At 64.7% G+C, this 13,879-nt stretch overlaps 4 protein-coding genes across 5 annotated transcripts; 1 reads left to right on the top strand and 3 right to left on the bottom strand.

Annotated features, from left to right (window-relative positions):
• Positions 1-110: 110 nt before the first annotated feature.
• RPL22 (ribosomal protein L22) lies at positions 111-2,614 on the bottom strand. The gene is made up of 4 exons (XM_065737783.1): positions 2,517-2,614; positions 2,064-2,168; positions 1,332-1,456; positions 111-284 (listed from the first exon to the last, which is right to left on the bottom strand). Exons 1-4 carry the CDS (start codon positions 2,526-2,528, stop codon positions 140-142), a joined length of 387 nt encoding a protein of 128 aa, XP_065593855.1. The 5' UTR covers positions 2,529-2,614; the 3' UTR covers positions 111-139.
• A 666-nt stretch (positions 2,615-3,280) lies between these two features.
• RNF207 (ring finger protein 207) lies at positions 3,281-7,810 on the top strand. 2 transcript variants are annotated; one of them, XM_065737877.1, is made up of 17 exons: positions 3,281-3,493; positions 3,577-3,709; positions 3,783-3,927; positions 3,996-4,077; positions 4,156-4,231; positions 4,300-4,425; positions 4,518-4,564; positions 4,652-4,724; positions 4,824-4,892; positions 4,980-5,048; positions 5,130-5,251; positions 6,279-6,468; positions 6,542-6,727; positions 6,803-6,854; positions 6,926-7,043; positions 7,131-7,211; positions 7,560-7,810. In XM_065737877.1, exons 1-17 carry the CDS (start codon positions 3,303-3,305, stop codon positions 7,651-7,653), a joined length of 1,854 nt encoding a protein of 617 aa, XP_065593949.1. In that variant the 5' UTR covers positions 3,281-3,302; the 3' UTR covers positions 7,654-7,810. The 2 variants fall into 2 exon arrangements, with proteins under 2 accessions (XP_065593949.1, XP_065593948.1); XM_065737876.1 differs by having other exon boundaries at positions 3,284-3,493; positions 7,485-7,810.
• Positions 7,811-9,096: 1,286 nt separating this feature from the next.
• Positions 9,097-11,149, bottom strand: ICMT (isoprenylcysteine carboxyl methyltransferase). Its single transcript, XM_065737849.1, has 5 exons — positions 10,928-11,149; positions 10,766-10,854; positions 10,507-10,676; positions 9,778-9,995; positions 9,097-9,610 (listed from the first exon to the last, which is right to left on the bottom strand). The coding sequence occupies exons 1-5, from the start codon at positions 11,147-11,149 to the stop codon at positions 9,428-9,430; spliced, it is 882 nt and encodes a 293-aa protein (XP_065593921.1). The 3' UTR covers positions 9,097-9,427.
• A 355-nt stretch (positions 11,150-11,504) lies between these two features.
• On the bottom strand, positions 11,505-13,616 carry GPR153 (G protein-coupled receptor 153). The gene is made up of 5 exons (XM_065737782.1): positions 13,210-13,616; positions 12,642-13,071; positions 12,390-12,579; positions 12,125-12,315; positions 11,505-12,044 (listed from the first exon to the last, which is right to left on the bottom strand). Exons 1-5 carry the CDS (start codon positions 13,584-13,586, stop codon positions 11,505-11,507), a joined length of 1,728 nt encoding a protein of 575 aa, XP_065593854.1. The 5' UTR covers positions 13,587-13,616.
• Positions 13,617-13,879: the final 263 nt, after the last annotated feature.

Here is a 13,879-nt window from a genome sequence, read left to right as displayed (position 1 = left end):
GCGGCCCCGCCCCGTGACGTCACGGCCCGCCCCGCCCCCCTCCCCTCAGCGCCCTGAGCCGGGAACGCAGCGGGAACGATTCTTTCCCACAATTTATTTCAGGAAAAAATGTACAAAACGTTTCGGGTTCCGCGTGCGCTCAGTCCTCCTCCTCCTCCTCCTCCTCGTCCTGGTTGATCTGGAAGTAGCGCAGCTCGTAGCTCTCCTTGCTGTTGGCCACCACGCGCAGCCAGTCACGGAGGTTGTTCTTCTTCAGGTACTTCTTGGTCAGGTACTTGAGGTACCTGCGGGGCGACAGCGGCTCGGCACAGCTCTGCCCGCGGGGTGAGGCCGCCAGGACCCCCCTGCTCCATTCACCCCAACCACACACCCACTCAGCAAAGGAGCACCCACCCCCAGAGCCCCCCCGGGGCTGGGGAAGGGCAGAGCACCCATGCCCTGTGACCCCCAGCACCCCCCTTGCGCCCCAGCGGAGCCCCCCAGCCTGCAGTTCTGGTGCCACCAGCAGCACCATCACACACCGACCTCTTCCCACCGCTCTGAGCCTCAGGTTCCCCCCGCTCGCTATCTCTGCCCGCAGCAAAAGTCAACATTATCAAGGCCAGATAAGGGACAGAAATGTCAGGTGAGAACCAGGCAGGCAGGCAGCAGGATGAGGGCAAGGAGGAACAGCCTGGATGTGTACCTGGCATGGGCACACACAATGGCCACCCCAAAACACCAGCAGGATGCTAAAGCTGTGCTCAGCAAAGGAGCACCCCGCTCCAAATTCCACTCTTGTCAGCTGTACCTCCCACACAGCCATCCTGCTGAGGTTTCTCAACCACGTTTGTTTAAAAAAATCATTCAGAAACAGTTGCTGTACTGCACGTGGTGCTTAACTGGGTGCTGTCAGTGCAGGGGGTTGAGGAGAAGCTCCTCGCAACCCAAGAGAGGCCCAGGGTGGAAGAGGCTGTTCCTCTGCAGCCTGTGGATGCAGCCATAAAGATGCAAGGCATCACTTTAAGTGCTTCCTCACACCACCCCATTTTAGAGGTTCAGATCCTGCACCCCTGGCATTAGCACTAACGATGCCATCCTCACCGAGCACTGCAACCCAAGGAAAACCAAGCACCTCCTCGTGACACACACCCACAGCAGTGGGCAGGGAAAACTTGCACAGCACAGCTCAATGCCACTATAAACAAAGGACCCACAGCCCTCATGACCCAGACACCACACAACCAGCACAGACTGCCCAGTGCTACAGTGCCAGGGCTGTGCAGTGCCTCACACAGCACAGGGCCCAGCACAGCCAGCAGCCTCACCCTGCGGCACCCATACATCCTCACCTCTTGGAGAAAGGCACCTCTGAAGTAACAGTAATCTTGCTCTTGCTCCTCTCGATGGTCACCACGCCACCACCCAGGTTGCCAGCTTTCCCGTTCACTTTGATCCGCTCCTGCAAGAACTGCTCCTGAAAGAGGGAACGGAGGCTTCGTCAGCGCTGCTGGCAGCTCTTTGTGCTCAGCATTCCCCCTTCTGGGTCAGGACTAAGAAGAGGCAAAACGACCACACGCCAACAAAGAATGAGGGGAAGCTTCTCCCCTGTGGGAAACTCTCAGAGCTCCCAGGACTGACACCACAGCTCACACCAACGCACTCACCCCTGCACAAAGTGCTGTGCCAAAGGCTGAAAGGACCATGTTGTTAAAGTAAGACAACATTTCCTACGTTCTGAGCAGAGCAAAACAGCAAGACACATTCTGCTTTCTCCTGAGCAAGGGACCCTGTAGGTCCCTTCCAAATGAACTGTTCCCAAAGGACACCACCACAAACCCATGTCTCAGATGTGTGCCTGTGTCTGAACACAGCAACAAGCAAAGCTGGACAGAAAGCCCCCACCAAACAGCGGCAGGACCCGGAGCTCTGCTCCAGTGCTGCTTCTCAAAGCTCAATACGAAACAAAACCCGGCAGGGACAGACACACTCCAGCTGCAAACCGGTGAGCAGCAGCAAACCTCCAGCAGCGCCCAAGGGGCACAGGGAGCAGCGGGCCCACCCCCAGCAGCCCCAGCACTCACAAAGTTGGCGGCGTCCATGATGCCATCCTCCACCGGGTGCGTGCAGTCCAGCGTGAACTTCAGCACCTGCTTCTTTTTTTTGCCACCCTTCGCCGCGGGTTTCTTCTGCGGGACGGGAAGAGAGGAGAGCGGTGAGAGGGCGACGCGGGGAGGGGATGGGGGCACACCACAGGGACGGGGCGGGGCAGCCGGGAGGGGACGGCGGCTCGGGGAGGGGAACCGGGAGGGGAACCGGGCCGGGCCCCGCGCATCCCGCACCGCCCTCCTGGGCCCGGTGGAAGGAGGAGAACGAGGCGCGGGCCCGGCACCACGCGTAGGCCCGAGCAGCACGAAACCGGGCCGGGCCAACCGGGAGCGGCGTCGGGCGGACCCGAGCGGCCGGGAGGGGAGAGCGGGGAGCGGCTCGGGACGGACGGGGAGCGGAGCGGGTCGACGCGGCCGGCACACACTCACCACGGGCGCCATGGCGGCTCCAGCGAGGGGCAGAAAGGGAGCGCCGCGCCGCGCGCACGCGCGGAAGCACGCTGGGGCCGACACCGCGCATGCGCCGCTCCCCGCACCGCCTGCGCCCACGCCGCCGCGGGGCCGCGCGCGGGGGAGCGGCGACGAGCGCCGTCCGCAGGCAGCGCCGAACGAGCGCCGGGAACATCGATGGCTTCATGCTCAACAATCGCGACTGCGCCAGCGGCTCGCGAGGCCTGGGCGCGGCGACGGGCCGCTGGGGGGCGGGGCTTCCGCCGGAGGGCGGGGCTCGATGGAGGGGGCGTGGCCTGGCTCCCGCCGGCAGCAGCCACGTGCGTGCCTGGGCCGCTGAGCCCCGCCCCGGCGGCCGTGCGGTTGCGGTGCGGTTGCGGTGCGGGCGCGTTCCCGCAGCGCCATGGAGTTACTGTCCCGAGGGACGCCCCGTGAAGGGGGATGCTCCGTCACTGGGATCAGCCCGTCACGGGGACGGCCCCACGGGGACGGCCCACGGCAGGGCGCTCCTTCACCGTGATCGCCCCGTCACGAGAAAAGCCCTGTCAGGAGAGCTGTCCCATGTAAAGGGACGCCCCGATGATGGGGGGTCACCCGTCGCGGGGTCACCCCACGAGGCCCAGTCTCAAGGCCATGCTCCCGGCGGCGCTGCCCCCCCCGCCCAGCAGCCCGCGGAGCCGCCCCGTGGGGCCCTCGGTTAAAAATAGCCGGGCCGGGAAGGTCCGCCCCGCGGCTTTGGGGCCGGCGGCGGGGCCGGAGCTGCTGATGGCGGGCGGCATCTTCTCCCCGCTGGGGAGCTGCGCGGAGCTGGAGCAGGGCGCCTGGCACCCGCTGGTGTGCCTGCTGTGCCACGGCCCCTTCCAGCAGCCCTGCCTGCTCGACTGCTACCACGCCTTCTGCGCCAGCTGCCTGCGGGGCCGCGCTGCCGCCGGCCGCCTGCGCTGCCCCCTGTGCGGGTACGGCCACGCGGGAAGCCGCCGCGCGTGGGGACTGCCCCGCGCGTCCCGCCCCTCGCTGCTGCTCAGCCCCCTTCCCGCAGGCATCCCTCGGTGGTGCGGGGCGGCACGGGGCTGCCCCCCGTGGATCGGCTGCTTCAGTTCCTGGTGGACAGCACGGCGGAGGGCTCGGAGGACGCGCAGTGTGCCAACTGCGACCGGCGCTGCCCCGAGGCGGTGAGCACCCAGCGCAGCCCGGCTCCCCGCAGCGACACCAACGCCACCGCCACCACCGCCTCTGTGCCTCCAGGACTTGGACACCATGTGCTTCTGCAACACCTGCAGCCAACCGCTGTGCGCCCCGTGCCGCGAGGAGACGCACCGCGCCAAGGTCTTCGCCCGCCACGAGATCGTGTCGCTCAGCAAGCGCACCAAGGCCATCCACAAGAAGTGCTGTGAGTACTGCCCACGGGCACCACGCTGCGCTGTGCCACGCCGGGCACGATGTCCGTGTCCCTTACAGCGCTGCACGAGGAGCCCTACATCATGTTCTCCACCGAGAAGAAGTCCATGCTCTGCATCAACTGCTTCAGGGACATGCAGGGGTGAGCGTCCCAGTGTGCCCGTGCCCTTCCCCGCGGCCACGTGTCCCAGCTGTGCCCTCACTGCCCACCTTGGCACAGGGAGAGCCGTGCACACTGCATTGACATCGAGACGGCGTACGTGCAGGGCTGCGAGAAGCTGGACCAGGCCGTGCTGGTAGGTGGGCACGGGGTGGGGGTCGGTGCAGGGCTGCAGCACTGCCACACCCCCACGATGCCCCGCAGGCAGTGAAGGAGCTGCAGACATCCACACGTGAGGCCATCGTCCTCCTCAAGGCCATGATCGAGGAGGTGAGCAACAGTGCCAGCGAGGAGGAGTCGGCCATCAACGCCCTATTCAGCGGCATGCAGGTGCAGGGCTGTGCCCGTGGGTGTCCCAGCAGCACCGTGCCCTGTGACGTGGGGCTTGCATGGGGCTGACAAACTGTCCATGTCGTTGGCAGGAGCAACTCTCTGACAGGAAGAAAGCACTCCTGAAAGCTGTGCAGAGGTGAGGGCCTGCAGGGTCTGGGTGCTGGGGCAGGCTGCCCTGCTGGCATGCACTGTGTGCCTCACAGTCAGCTCCTGCTTTGCACAGCCAGCACGAGGAAAAGGAGAAGGCGTTCAAGGAGCAGCTGGCCCACCTTGCCTCCCTGCTGCCCACCCTGCAGGTAGGCCTGGCCCGGGTCACCCCCCCAGGCGTGCCTGGCTCTGGGCTGAGGGTCAGACAGATCCCAGAGCAGTGGCAGCAGTGACACCGCTGCACACAGGTGCACCTGGTGATCTGCTCGGCCTTCCTGAGCTCCGCCAACAAAGCCGAGTTCCTCGACCTGGGCTATGTGAGTAGTGCTGGTGCTGCACAGCGCATGGTGCTGCACTGCCACGACCCCACACGGCCCTGACCTCACCTCACCACTGCCTCCCAGCAACTGATGGAGCGGCTGCAGAGGATCGTCAAGCTGCCGCACCGCCTGCGGCCAGCCCAGACCAGCAAGGTAGCACGGGGCTGAGCCCTGCCTGCTGGGCAGCTCCAGCCCCAGCCCTGCTGCAGCCCCACTGCCCATCTCGCCCTGCAGATCAACACTGAGTACCGTGCAGAGTTTGCACGCTGCCTGGAGCCCCTGCTGGTGCTCGCCCCTCGCCGCTCTGTGGTGGGCAGCGCTGGCGGCATCGGGCCTGGCATCACCGGCACCAACATGTGAGGTGCTGGGTGGCAGGCAGGGTGGGGTGGGGTGGGCAGGGGGGGCCAAGCACTGTGCCACGCGTTCCCTCCCGCATCGCTGCGTCGCCGTGCCGGGCTCACCCCCCTCCCTGCCCTTGAGCCTGTCCCCATGGAGGTGGCACGGGGACAGTGCAGAATGCAGCTGTGCTGATGAACGACAGGCACGGGGGCTTCAAGTGACAGTTCTGGGAACGGGGCGGGCAGTGCTGGCAGCGGACACTGAGCTGCACTGTGCACCCCCCTCCCCTCTGAGGGCCGTGCCGTGCTGCAGCCAGCACCATGCCAGCTCCCGCTCACCGCACACCCTGCTCTGCCATGGCCCCGCAGCCTCTTGGCCTGCCACTATTTTTATCAGAATTTCAGAGAAGTTCTCGGCCATTCCTCGCCCAGGATATATTTAGGCCCATTGATGTCACGGTGGCGCGGGCTCTGCCAGGCGCTGCCGGCTGCTCGTCCCACAGAGAGGACAAACAGTCACTGCCACCCATGGGCACCGCTCCTCGTGCCCAGCTGGGCTCTGTGGCATGGGGCAGCTGAGCACCGGGAGCACGGAGCAGCGCAGTGGGACCGCAACGCTGCACGGTGGGATCGTGGCATTGCTGGGCGGGGACGTGGTGCTGCTTAGTGGGACTGCAGCGTTGCAGTGCTGCCCGGGGGGACTGCAGGGAGCTGGGGGAGGTGGTGGCAGCAGAAGGGGGGCAGGATGGGACAGAGGCAGGCAGGGAGCTCCCGCATGAATGTGGCTGCACCTTCTGCCTGCTCCGTGCCAGAGCTGAGTTGTGGAGCAGGGCAGCAAGCACTGGTGCCAGGCTCTCTATAGAAACCTGATTTCAGGGCAGTGTGTCCAACCAACCTGGGTACCGAGCGCGGGATGGCACCGGGGGGCTTTGGTGGTTCCTATCTCAGGGGTCGGGCGTCCCAGCCCCGGGTGCAGCTCCGGCTGCAGGGAGTGCCACATCTCAGGGGCCGCCCTCTGCGTCCCTCCGCTGTCACCTCCGCACAGGATCCCCGGCGGCCAATGCTCCAAGACCCTGATGGTGCCCGGCTGTGCCCCCGCTGGCGATAAGATGTCCAGCAGCTCCATGGTGCGGAAGCCGACGCTGCACCGCTACATCAGCACCAAGGTGCTGCTGGCCGAGGGCCGCGAGACGCCCTTCGCCGAGCACTGCCGCAACTACGAGAACACCTACCGGGTACGGGCACGGGGGGGGAGCTCCCGGCCCTCACTGCCTATTGCTGGGCCTCTCTCTCCCCTGTGTGGTGCAGATGCTGCAGACGGAGATCCAGGGCCTGAAGGACCAGGTGCAGGAGCTGCACCGCGACCTCACCAAGCACCACTCCCTCATCCGCACGGAGATCATGAGCGAGATCCTGCAGAAGTCGCTGCAGATGGACGTGCAGATCGCGGCGCACTACTCCTCGGTGGAGATGATGCGCAGTGTGTTCGAGGAGGTGGGGGCAGGACCCCTCCCTCCCTCCCCCCCCCAGTGCCGTGTGCCTGTGCCGGCAGCGCCGTTCCCGTTGCAGGTCTGGGAGGAGACGTACCAGCGGGTGGCCAACGAGCAGGAGATCTATGAAGGTACGGCTGATGGGCAGAGCCGCCCCAGCGGCCGCTCAGCGCTGCGGGCACAGACAGTGCTCTCCCCCCAGCCCAGCTCCACGACCTGCTGCAGCTGCGGCAGGAGAACAGCTGCCTGACCACCATCACCAAGCAGATCGCGCCCTACGTGCGCTCCATCGCCAAGGTGAAGGAGAGGCTGGAGCCCAGGTGAGCAGTGTGGGCACGTTCGGTGCCGGGGCCCATCCCTGCTCCCCTTCCTGTGTCCAGCCACGCTCTGAGCTCGTGCTGCTGCAGGTTGCAGGAGCCCCGGGAGCCCAAGGGTGAGCACACACACATGCTGCTCAGGATTGATGACAGCAGCGAGGCAGCACAGAGGTAGGTGACAGCCAGGGTCTCAGCACAGCCACCTCGGTGCACAGGGACAACTCGTGCTGGCAGCAGGGAAACCTTGGTGCCATCCACATCGCCCCATGCCTCCCTGAAGCCTCACAGGCATTGGGGGAGGGGGGGAAGCAAAGCACTTTCAGAGGGGTCAGGTGCCCTTGCATGCCCTCTGAGCACAAGGGATCGGAAGGGATTAGAGCTCTGGAAAAGAGCTGCTTAACCCAGCAGGCTCAGCTGCCTGCCCAGCCCGCTGCCCCTGCCTAGGGACGGCTTGCCCGGCAGCACAGGGAGCAGGGAGCAGGTGCTGGGCACCCGAGGGAGCTGCACACCTGCCCTCAGCCCCGGGGACCCAATCCTGAAGGAGCACCGTGGGAGTGAGCAGAGGAGTGGGACCCCAAGCGTGGAGCAGGAGGAGCCCACAGCCTCGAGCTGAGGTGTTCACAGCGGTTATGGTTGTGGAAATGCAGACTGAACGTGGCTGAGTTTGTGGTGCGTCGCATAGCAGACACCTGGCTTAGGATGGCTGAAAAAAACTGCCTTTATATTCCCCATTTCGTGTGTCAAAGTGAAAATAAAAGCGTGTAAATGGACTCTGCTCCTCGTTCTGGCCCAGGGCAGAGGGGCTGGGCAGTTCTCCCTACTCCAAAAACCAAAAGAGGTCGAGACATTTGAAAATAGAACTAAAACTGAGCTCACAAAGAAGTGCACAGCAATCAACACTGCCTGTGTTACATTTTCACGTTCGTTCTTTTCCTCCAAGCTAAAATCACAGTGAAAGAATCAACAAAAGCTTTCAGCTGATATGCAGTGCAGAACACAAAGCATAACCCTGAGAGGAAAGGGCTGAGAAGAGGTGAGGCAAGAGGAGGCCGAGGGTTTCACCTCACAGCTACACCACTACTGGAGGTTGTGTTCATACTTCACAGGAGTTACAGAGTCCAGAACTGCAGCTTTGGTGCTGTGGCCATTGACAGCTCAGAGCCCAAATAACCACCACACACAAACTGGTTTGTTTTTTTTGACTTTTTATATAAAAGAAAAAGATAATCACAAAAGCGATTCCCATCAGTGCCCCTTCCTGAGCCGAATCACAGTCCTTTGCCAAGGAACACTGCGAGCCCCACGTGTGGACTGACAAGCAACTCATCTCCATTCCAGCAAGGAAGAACTATGAAAAACCCAAGAAAACAGTGAACCTCTTTGGTATATAACAGAATAAATTATACCACAAAGCTTGAATAGGAACCATTTCCAGAGTGGCAATGTTTAAAACAGCGTTAACCAGCCAAACTTCCTTCCGTTCAGAGAGAATTTCCCCAGAAGCTTTTCCATTCACAGCAACGTCCCAGCTTCTCCTGCACCAACCACTACAGACCTCTGAAAGCCCTTTCCTGACTCTCCAAACCGAAGCTCTGGGATGTGTGTGGACAGAGCCGGGCACTGAGGAACCCAGTGGGGCAGGAAGCAGCACGATTTGGAAGCAGCTCTCGGACGAGCACCGTCTGCACGGGCAGAGCAGACATGGCACGGCATGGGAAAGCAGCAGCTGGACGGCTCCTGAGCTCACACAGGGAAGAGAGAGCTGGCTCACCCCCCCGGGCACGGCAGTGCAGGAGTGCCAGGGGCACCGAGGAGGCTCTGTGAGCAGTGTCAGGGGAACCCGGCTCTGTGCCGTGCTGCTATTGGCATCCAGATGTTGTGCAGAACGGTGCATCTGCCGAGATGAAAGAGGGAGGCCTGCCCCTGCAAGCTGCCCGAGCAGCAGCCAGGGGCTTGCAGGACCAGGCCTCCAGAGATTAAAGCTGTGCTGTCTGGCTTGTAAGGTCAAAAAGCTTGAAATCTGCATTATGCCATACGAACATTCCAGCTGGGAATCTTTCTAGTGCAGGGGCGGAAGGGCAAAACTCATTCTCCAAAAGAATCGGTCCACGTGAGCTTCAGTACGATTCAGCTGTTGTAGGCAGGAGGATCGTTTCTCTTTAAGATTGCTATAGGCTAAGTTATCCAGAAGATCCCTGAATGTGCAAAGGAGGACTCTTATCTCGAGGAGGATGAACGAGCTGCTGATCTCCTAATGACCTGGAAGGCCGCCCAGCCCTGCAGCCCTCAGCTGGGAAATGGAGCAGGCTGCTCGGCGCCAGCACTATGCAGAGTTCCTCACCCAGCAGTGCCTGGAGCTTTTCACAACCAGTCCTGTCCTGCCTGTGTTACAGCTCCACTTTCACTCCTTTAATAAATGGGAGACCCGATGGCACCTTCCTTTTGTACTCCAGGTACTCCTCTCCAAAAAAGTGAATGAGCGTGATCTCCTCCTCCTCTATCCTCTCCCTGAAGAAGCGCCAGGACGCCAGCGTGTAGCCCACCACGCAGATGGGATTGCAGAGCAACACCTGAGAACAGACAGCAGCCGTTAATGCCCCACGGGCTCCGCCACAGCCCCACATCCCCGGGACTCTGATGCTGACAGCCCGCGGTTCTGTCACATTCGGGTTTGGGGCAGCATGAACGAACGTTCAGATCGTAAGAGGAAAGGACCCGAGGGTGCTGTATACAGTACCTGTGTTCCAATACTCCAGTAAAACCATCCCACGTAAGACGGGTGCCGGAACCACCCATACACCCCACTTGTCACCAAAGTATGAGTGTCCGATTTCTCATTCTGAACAATATGGTTGAAGTTGGAGCCAGCTGTGAGCATGGCAGCTTTCCTCAGACAATCCCCAAAGATCACCATCAATAACCCTACAGTACTCAGCCAGGTGATCTGCTTCATCTCTGCAAGTGAAGAAGCACGGGTCACGACAGGTTCGAGCAGGGGACTCCGCGCTGGGCAGGGGGTGCAGGCGGGACCCCGGGGGGGGCAGGCAGGGACACAAAGAGGGGGTGGGCTTCTGCCCCGCCTCAGAGCAACGCAATGAACAACGCAAAGGCCGTGCTCCACAACAGGAAAAGCGTCAGCTGCTGCAGCTCTGCCCCTTAACCCACTGAGCAGCACCGCCTGCGGCACAGAGCGGTGCTCTGAGAGACGCAGCACGAAGCAGGACCTGGATTCGTGTTGTGAAGCAGAGCTCAGGCACAGCCGAGCACAGCCAACAAGCTCGGGGCTCAGCCTGACCCCACTGCTGGGGAAGGACAGCACCGTCCTCCAGCAAAAAGCAAACAGGTTTGGTTTGCAGCCACGTGTAATTTAAGCAAGGCTGTTTCTATGGGCAGCACAGCTTTAAAAGCGTGGCCAGAAGCACCCAAGCACCGAAGCGGGCGCCCAGGGCACGGGGCTGGGGCTGACCTGGCAGCAGGAGCTTCTCCAGCGTGAACTCCACCCAGGAGGAGAGCGCAGCCAGGTTGTACTCGAAGCTGTGGTTGAGCAGGAAGGAGTCGAGCGAGAGGCTGCGCGGGTTGTTGATGGCCGTCACCAGGTACTCGGAGTAATGGAACAGCGACAGCGAACACATGTACCTGCGGGGAGGGGGGCACGACAGCGCCCGGGGGTCGCTCGCACCTCGGCCCCGGGGCCCGGACCCCCCTCCCCCCTCCCCGGCTCTCACCATCCGAAGTGCCGCCAGGCGGAGCGGCCGGCGCTCAGCAGCAGCCCGCAGCCGAAGGCGAAGCCCAGGAAGGCGGCCCGGATGGCGATCTGCAAGCAGAGGGCAGGGAGCGCGCTGCCGCCGGCCCCGCGGCCCTCCCCGCCCCCACCGCCCGCCCCGCACCTTATACAGCGCCCGCGGGTACAGCAGCAGCAGCGCCGCGTTAACGGCGGCCACGTGCAGGGCGAGCGCCAGGCGGCCCCGCAGGCCCGGAGCGGACAGCAGGGCGGCCGGGGAGCCCAGCGCCAGCGGCAGCGCGGCCACCGAGGCGCCCAGCACGAAGGCGGCCAGGCTGGCCCGCGCCTCACGGCCCAACCGCCACCGCCGCCGCCCCGCCGCCGCCATCTTGGCGGCACGCCCCGCCCCGCCCCGCGTCGCCCCGGAAACGGCGGCGCGCGCAGCTCCGCGCTCTCGCGGGAATTCTCGCGAGGGAGCGCTCTCGCGAGACAGAGGGCGGACGACGCGCGCATGCGCAGCCGCCCGGAGGCGGCGGTACTGCCGTGATTGAAAACGGGGACACAGCAACGAGAAAAGAACGGAAAGCATAATAAAACCCGAACGGTGCGGGCCGTACAGCCGGCACGCGGCGTCACACAGCCCGGTCCGTACAGCCGGAATACGGCATCGCACAGCACGGTCCTCACAGCCGGCATTATGGCATCGCACAGCCCGGTCCTTACACACAGCCCGGCCCCGCGCCCTATGAGGCCGAGCCCATGGAGTCCGACAGGAACGTGATGTACCCCGAGGAGGCGGACGGGGAGCTCAGGAAGCTGCCGGTGCTGCCGCGGCCGCCGTCCCCGAGTCCCTCCCACGGCTCCGCGCACGGCCGTCCCCCCCCCGCGCAGCCCCCGGTGGACCGCGGGGCCGAGAGCCGCGCCGGGTCCTCGGGGCCCGACGGCATTCCCGGGACCGTGAGGGCGAGCGGCCGCCGGAGCTCCCGTCGGAGAACGGGCGCGGGGAAAGCGGAGAGCAGCGCCGTCGAGGCCGAGCGCCCGGTGCCGCCCGCCGTCCCCACGCGTGGGTCCTCGCGGCAGAGGCGCGGCGGGGCGGGCAGGCTCTCGGCGGAGCGGCGGCGGCGGTGCGCGGGCGGCTCGGCGGGGTGCGGGAAGAGGCCGTGGCGGTGCGGGGCCGGACCCGCCGCCTCTCCGCCCGGACCCCATTGCCGCAGGAACGCCGCGATCTGTCCGCCGTCCCACAGGTCCGCCTCGTCGTGGGAGAAACGCCGCAGCGCGGGCACCTGCGGGGAAACGCCGTCAGCGCCGCGGGACGCGGCTCTCCCCCCCCCCCGCCCCCCGGCTCCGCCCGCACGGCCCTTACCTGCAGGTACTGCGTGCGGTCCCCCGGCTCCGTCCTGGCGGGGCTCAGTGGGGGCAGCCCCCGCTCCAGCACGGAGAAGTCCCGCGTGGCGATGGGGTCCAGCACCAGCACCTCGGCCGCGCAGCCGTACTCGTAGGGGCGGTCGTACACCAGCTCTCCCGCCACGGCCACCGCCCCCTCCAGGCTGCTCTCTGACGGGAACGGGTGCGCCGTCATTCCGGGCACACCCTGCCCTCCGCGCGTCCCCCCCCGCCACGCACCCCACCTTCGTCCTCGTCGTCGTTGGCCAACGCCGCGCGGCACTTCTCGCAGACGGCACGCGGGTGGGCGCGGTAGCGGTCGCAGGCCCAGAGGAAGAGGGGCAGGAGCAGGGACTGCGCCAGCGAGCACCAGAGGACGCACAGCACCATCCACTCCGAGGAGGCGTCCGAGCGCAGGCTGGCGGCACTCACCACCTGTGGCATCCGCCCGTCACCAGCAGCCCCGCGCGCCCAGACCCCCACCCGGCGGCACTCACCAGCACCGGGAACCCCATGAGGACGTCGTAGACGAGGACGATGACGGTGATCAGGTAGGTGATCTGCAGGGAGGTCTTGACGGACTCGGACCCGTCAATGGAGGAGCGCCGCTTGCCCTGGGCGTCCTCCACCACGATGGTGGGCACGTGGAAGCGGCTGTTGCTGGCGTCGGGGCCGCGTCGACCCACGATGGTGTGGAAGAGAGCGATGCCAGTGCAGACAGCGCCCACAGCCATGCTGCCCCCGATGAGCAGCAGGAAGCAGACGCCGAAGCCCAGGCCGATCTCCGTCACGACGAAGCGGCAGTCCCTGGCATAGAAGCGCTCGGTGGTGTCGTGCCAGCCCACTGCCGGCAGCGTGGAGAGGATGAAGGAGACCATCCAGATGCCCATCACGGTGTGAACGGCTTGCTTCCGCGTGTTGCTCAGCCTGGGGAGAGGGGCAGAGCCCCCAGCGCGCTCAGCACTGCCGGGGCTGCATGCCAGTGCTTCTGCCCCCTCCCCGGGCTCCGGCACAAGCACTGAGTCGTGCCCAGGCCGTGGCACGGGGCGGGCAGAGCCGCAGTACCTGTAGTTGACGGGCCAGCGGACCATCCACATGCGGTGGTAGGAGAGAGAGGTGACGGAGAAGCAGGTGACCAGCGTCAGGGTGTAGAAGGTGGAGACAAAGACCTTGCAGAGGCCCTCGTTCCACTCGTAGCCCGAGTGCCAGCGCCGCAGCTGCACCACAGCGTACGTGGTGATGGGGATGGCGGTGTTGAGGATGTGGGTGCCCGCCAGGGAGCACAGCAGGAACTCCAGCGGCTTCCACTTCTTCTGCTTGGCACTGATGCTGAGGATGCCCCAGGCGTTGGCGAGCAGCGAGACGCCGGCACACGCCAGCCAGGCTACCGCATTGCCGGGCAGCCGCTGCTCATGGTGCATGGTGGAGGGACGGGGCACCATTAGCAGGGCGCTGCGGGGCTGTGGCCGGACGCATCCTAGGGCACGTGGGGCTCCATTGGGGCGGGCGGTCCTGGGTGCTGCCAATCCCAACACCTGCAAGTGAAGGAGGCCGTCAGCAGCACCGCAGACACCACGCAGTGCCACCGCACCCCGACGGGCTTTTCCCCACCGAGGAGATGCCTGAGCTCACGGCGCCCGCCGGCGCTGCAGCCTCTCGGCTATAATTAGACTCCTTGGGATGAAGCAGCGAGCAGGCACTGCTGGCACAACTGCCTCGCCCCAGCACATGGAGC

The sequence above is a fragment of the Cyrtonyx montezumae genome, unplaced genomic scaffold (genome assembly GCF_038088225.1).
Source record: "Cyrtonyx montezumae isolate F1298 unplaced genomic scaffold, pur_monq_1.0 scaffold_21, whole genome shotgun sequence".
Taxonomy (NCBI): domain Eukaryota; kingdom Metazoa; phylum Chordata; class Aves; order Galliformes; family Odontophoridae; genus Cyrtonyx; species Cyrtonyx montezumae.
Note: the sequence above shows the minus strand (reverse complement) of the source record. Positions and strands in the feature narration are given on the sequence as shown.

What these genes read in the sequence shown, in the direction of transcription:
- RPL22 (XM_065737783.1), bottom strand. An exon ending in TCATGGACGCCGCCAACTTT is followed by an intron (nt 1,457 to 2,063) that starts GTGAGTGCTGGG and finishes TCCCTCTTTCAG; the next exon opens with GAGCAGTTCTTGCAGGAGCG. An exon ending in GAGGTGCCTTTCTCCAAGAG is followed by an intron (nt 285 to 1,331) that starts GTGAGGATGTAT and finishes GTCGCCCCGCAG; the next exon opens with GTACCTCAAGTACCTGACCA.
- RNF207 (XM_065737876.1), top strand. Translation starts at nt 3,303, where the DNA reads ATGGCGGGCGGCATCTTCTCCCCGCTGGGGAGCTGCGCGGAGCTGGAG. An exon ending in TGCTTCAGGGACATGCAGGG is followed by an intron (nt 4,078 to 4,155) that starts GTGAGCGTCCCA and finishes ACCTTGGCACAG; the next exon opens with GGAGAGCCGTGCACACTGCA. An exon ending in ACTACGAGAACACCTACCGG is followed by an intron (nt 6,469 to 6,541) that starts GTACGGGCACGG and finishes TGTGTGGTGCAG; the next exon opens with ATGCTGCAGACGGAGATCCA.
- ICMT (XM_065737849.1), bottom strand. Translation starts at nt 11,149, where the DNA reads ATGGCGGCGGCGGGGCGGCGGCGGTGGCGGTTGGGCCGTGAGGCGCGG. An exon ending in ACCCGCGGGCGCTGTATAAG is followed by an intron (nt 10,855 to 10,927) that starts GTGCGGGGCGGG and finishes CTCTGCTTGCAG; the next exon opens with ATCGCCATCCGGGCCGCCTT. An exon ending in GGAGAAGCTCCTGCTGCCAG is followed by an intron (nt 9,996 to 10,506) that starts GTCAGCCCCAGC and finishes CTTCACTTGCAG; the next exon opens with AGATGAAGCAGATCACCTGG.
- GPR153 (XM_065737782.1), bottom strand. Translation starts at nt 13,586, where the DNA reads ATGGTGCCCCGTCCCTCCACCATGCACCATGAGCAGCGGCTGCCCGGC. An exon ending in CGCTGGCCCGTCAACTACAG is followed by an intron (nt 13,072 to 13,209) that starts GTACTGCGGCTC and finishes CCCTCTCCCCAG; the next exon opens with GCTGAGCAACACGCGGAAGC. An exon ending in ACCGCACGCAGTACCTGCAG is followed by an intron (nt 12,045 to 12,124) that starts GTAAGGGCCGTG and finishes GTTTCCCCGCAG; the next exon opens with GTGCCCGCGCTGCGGCGTTT.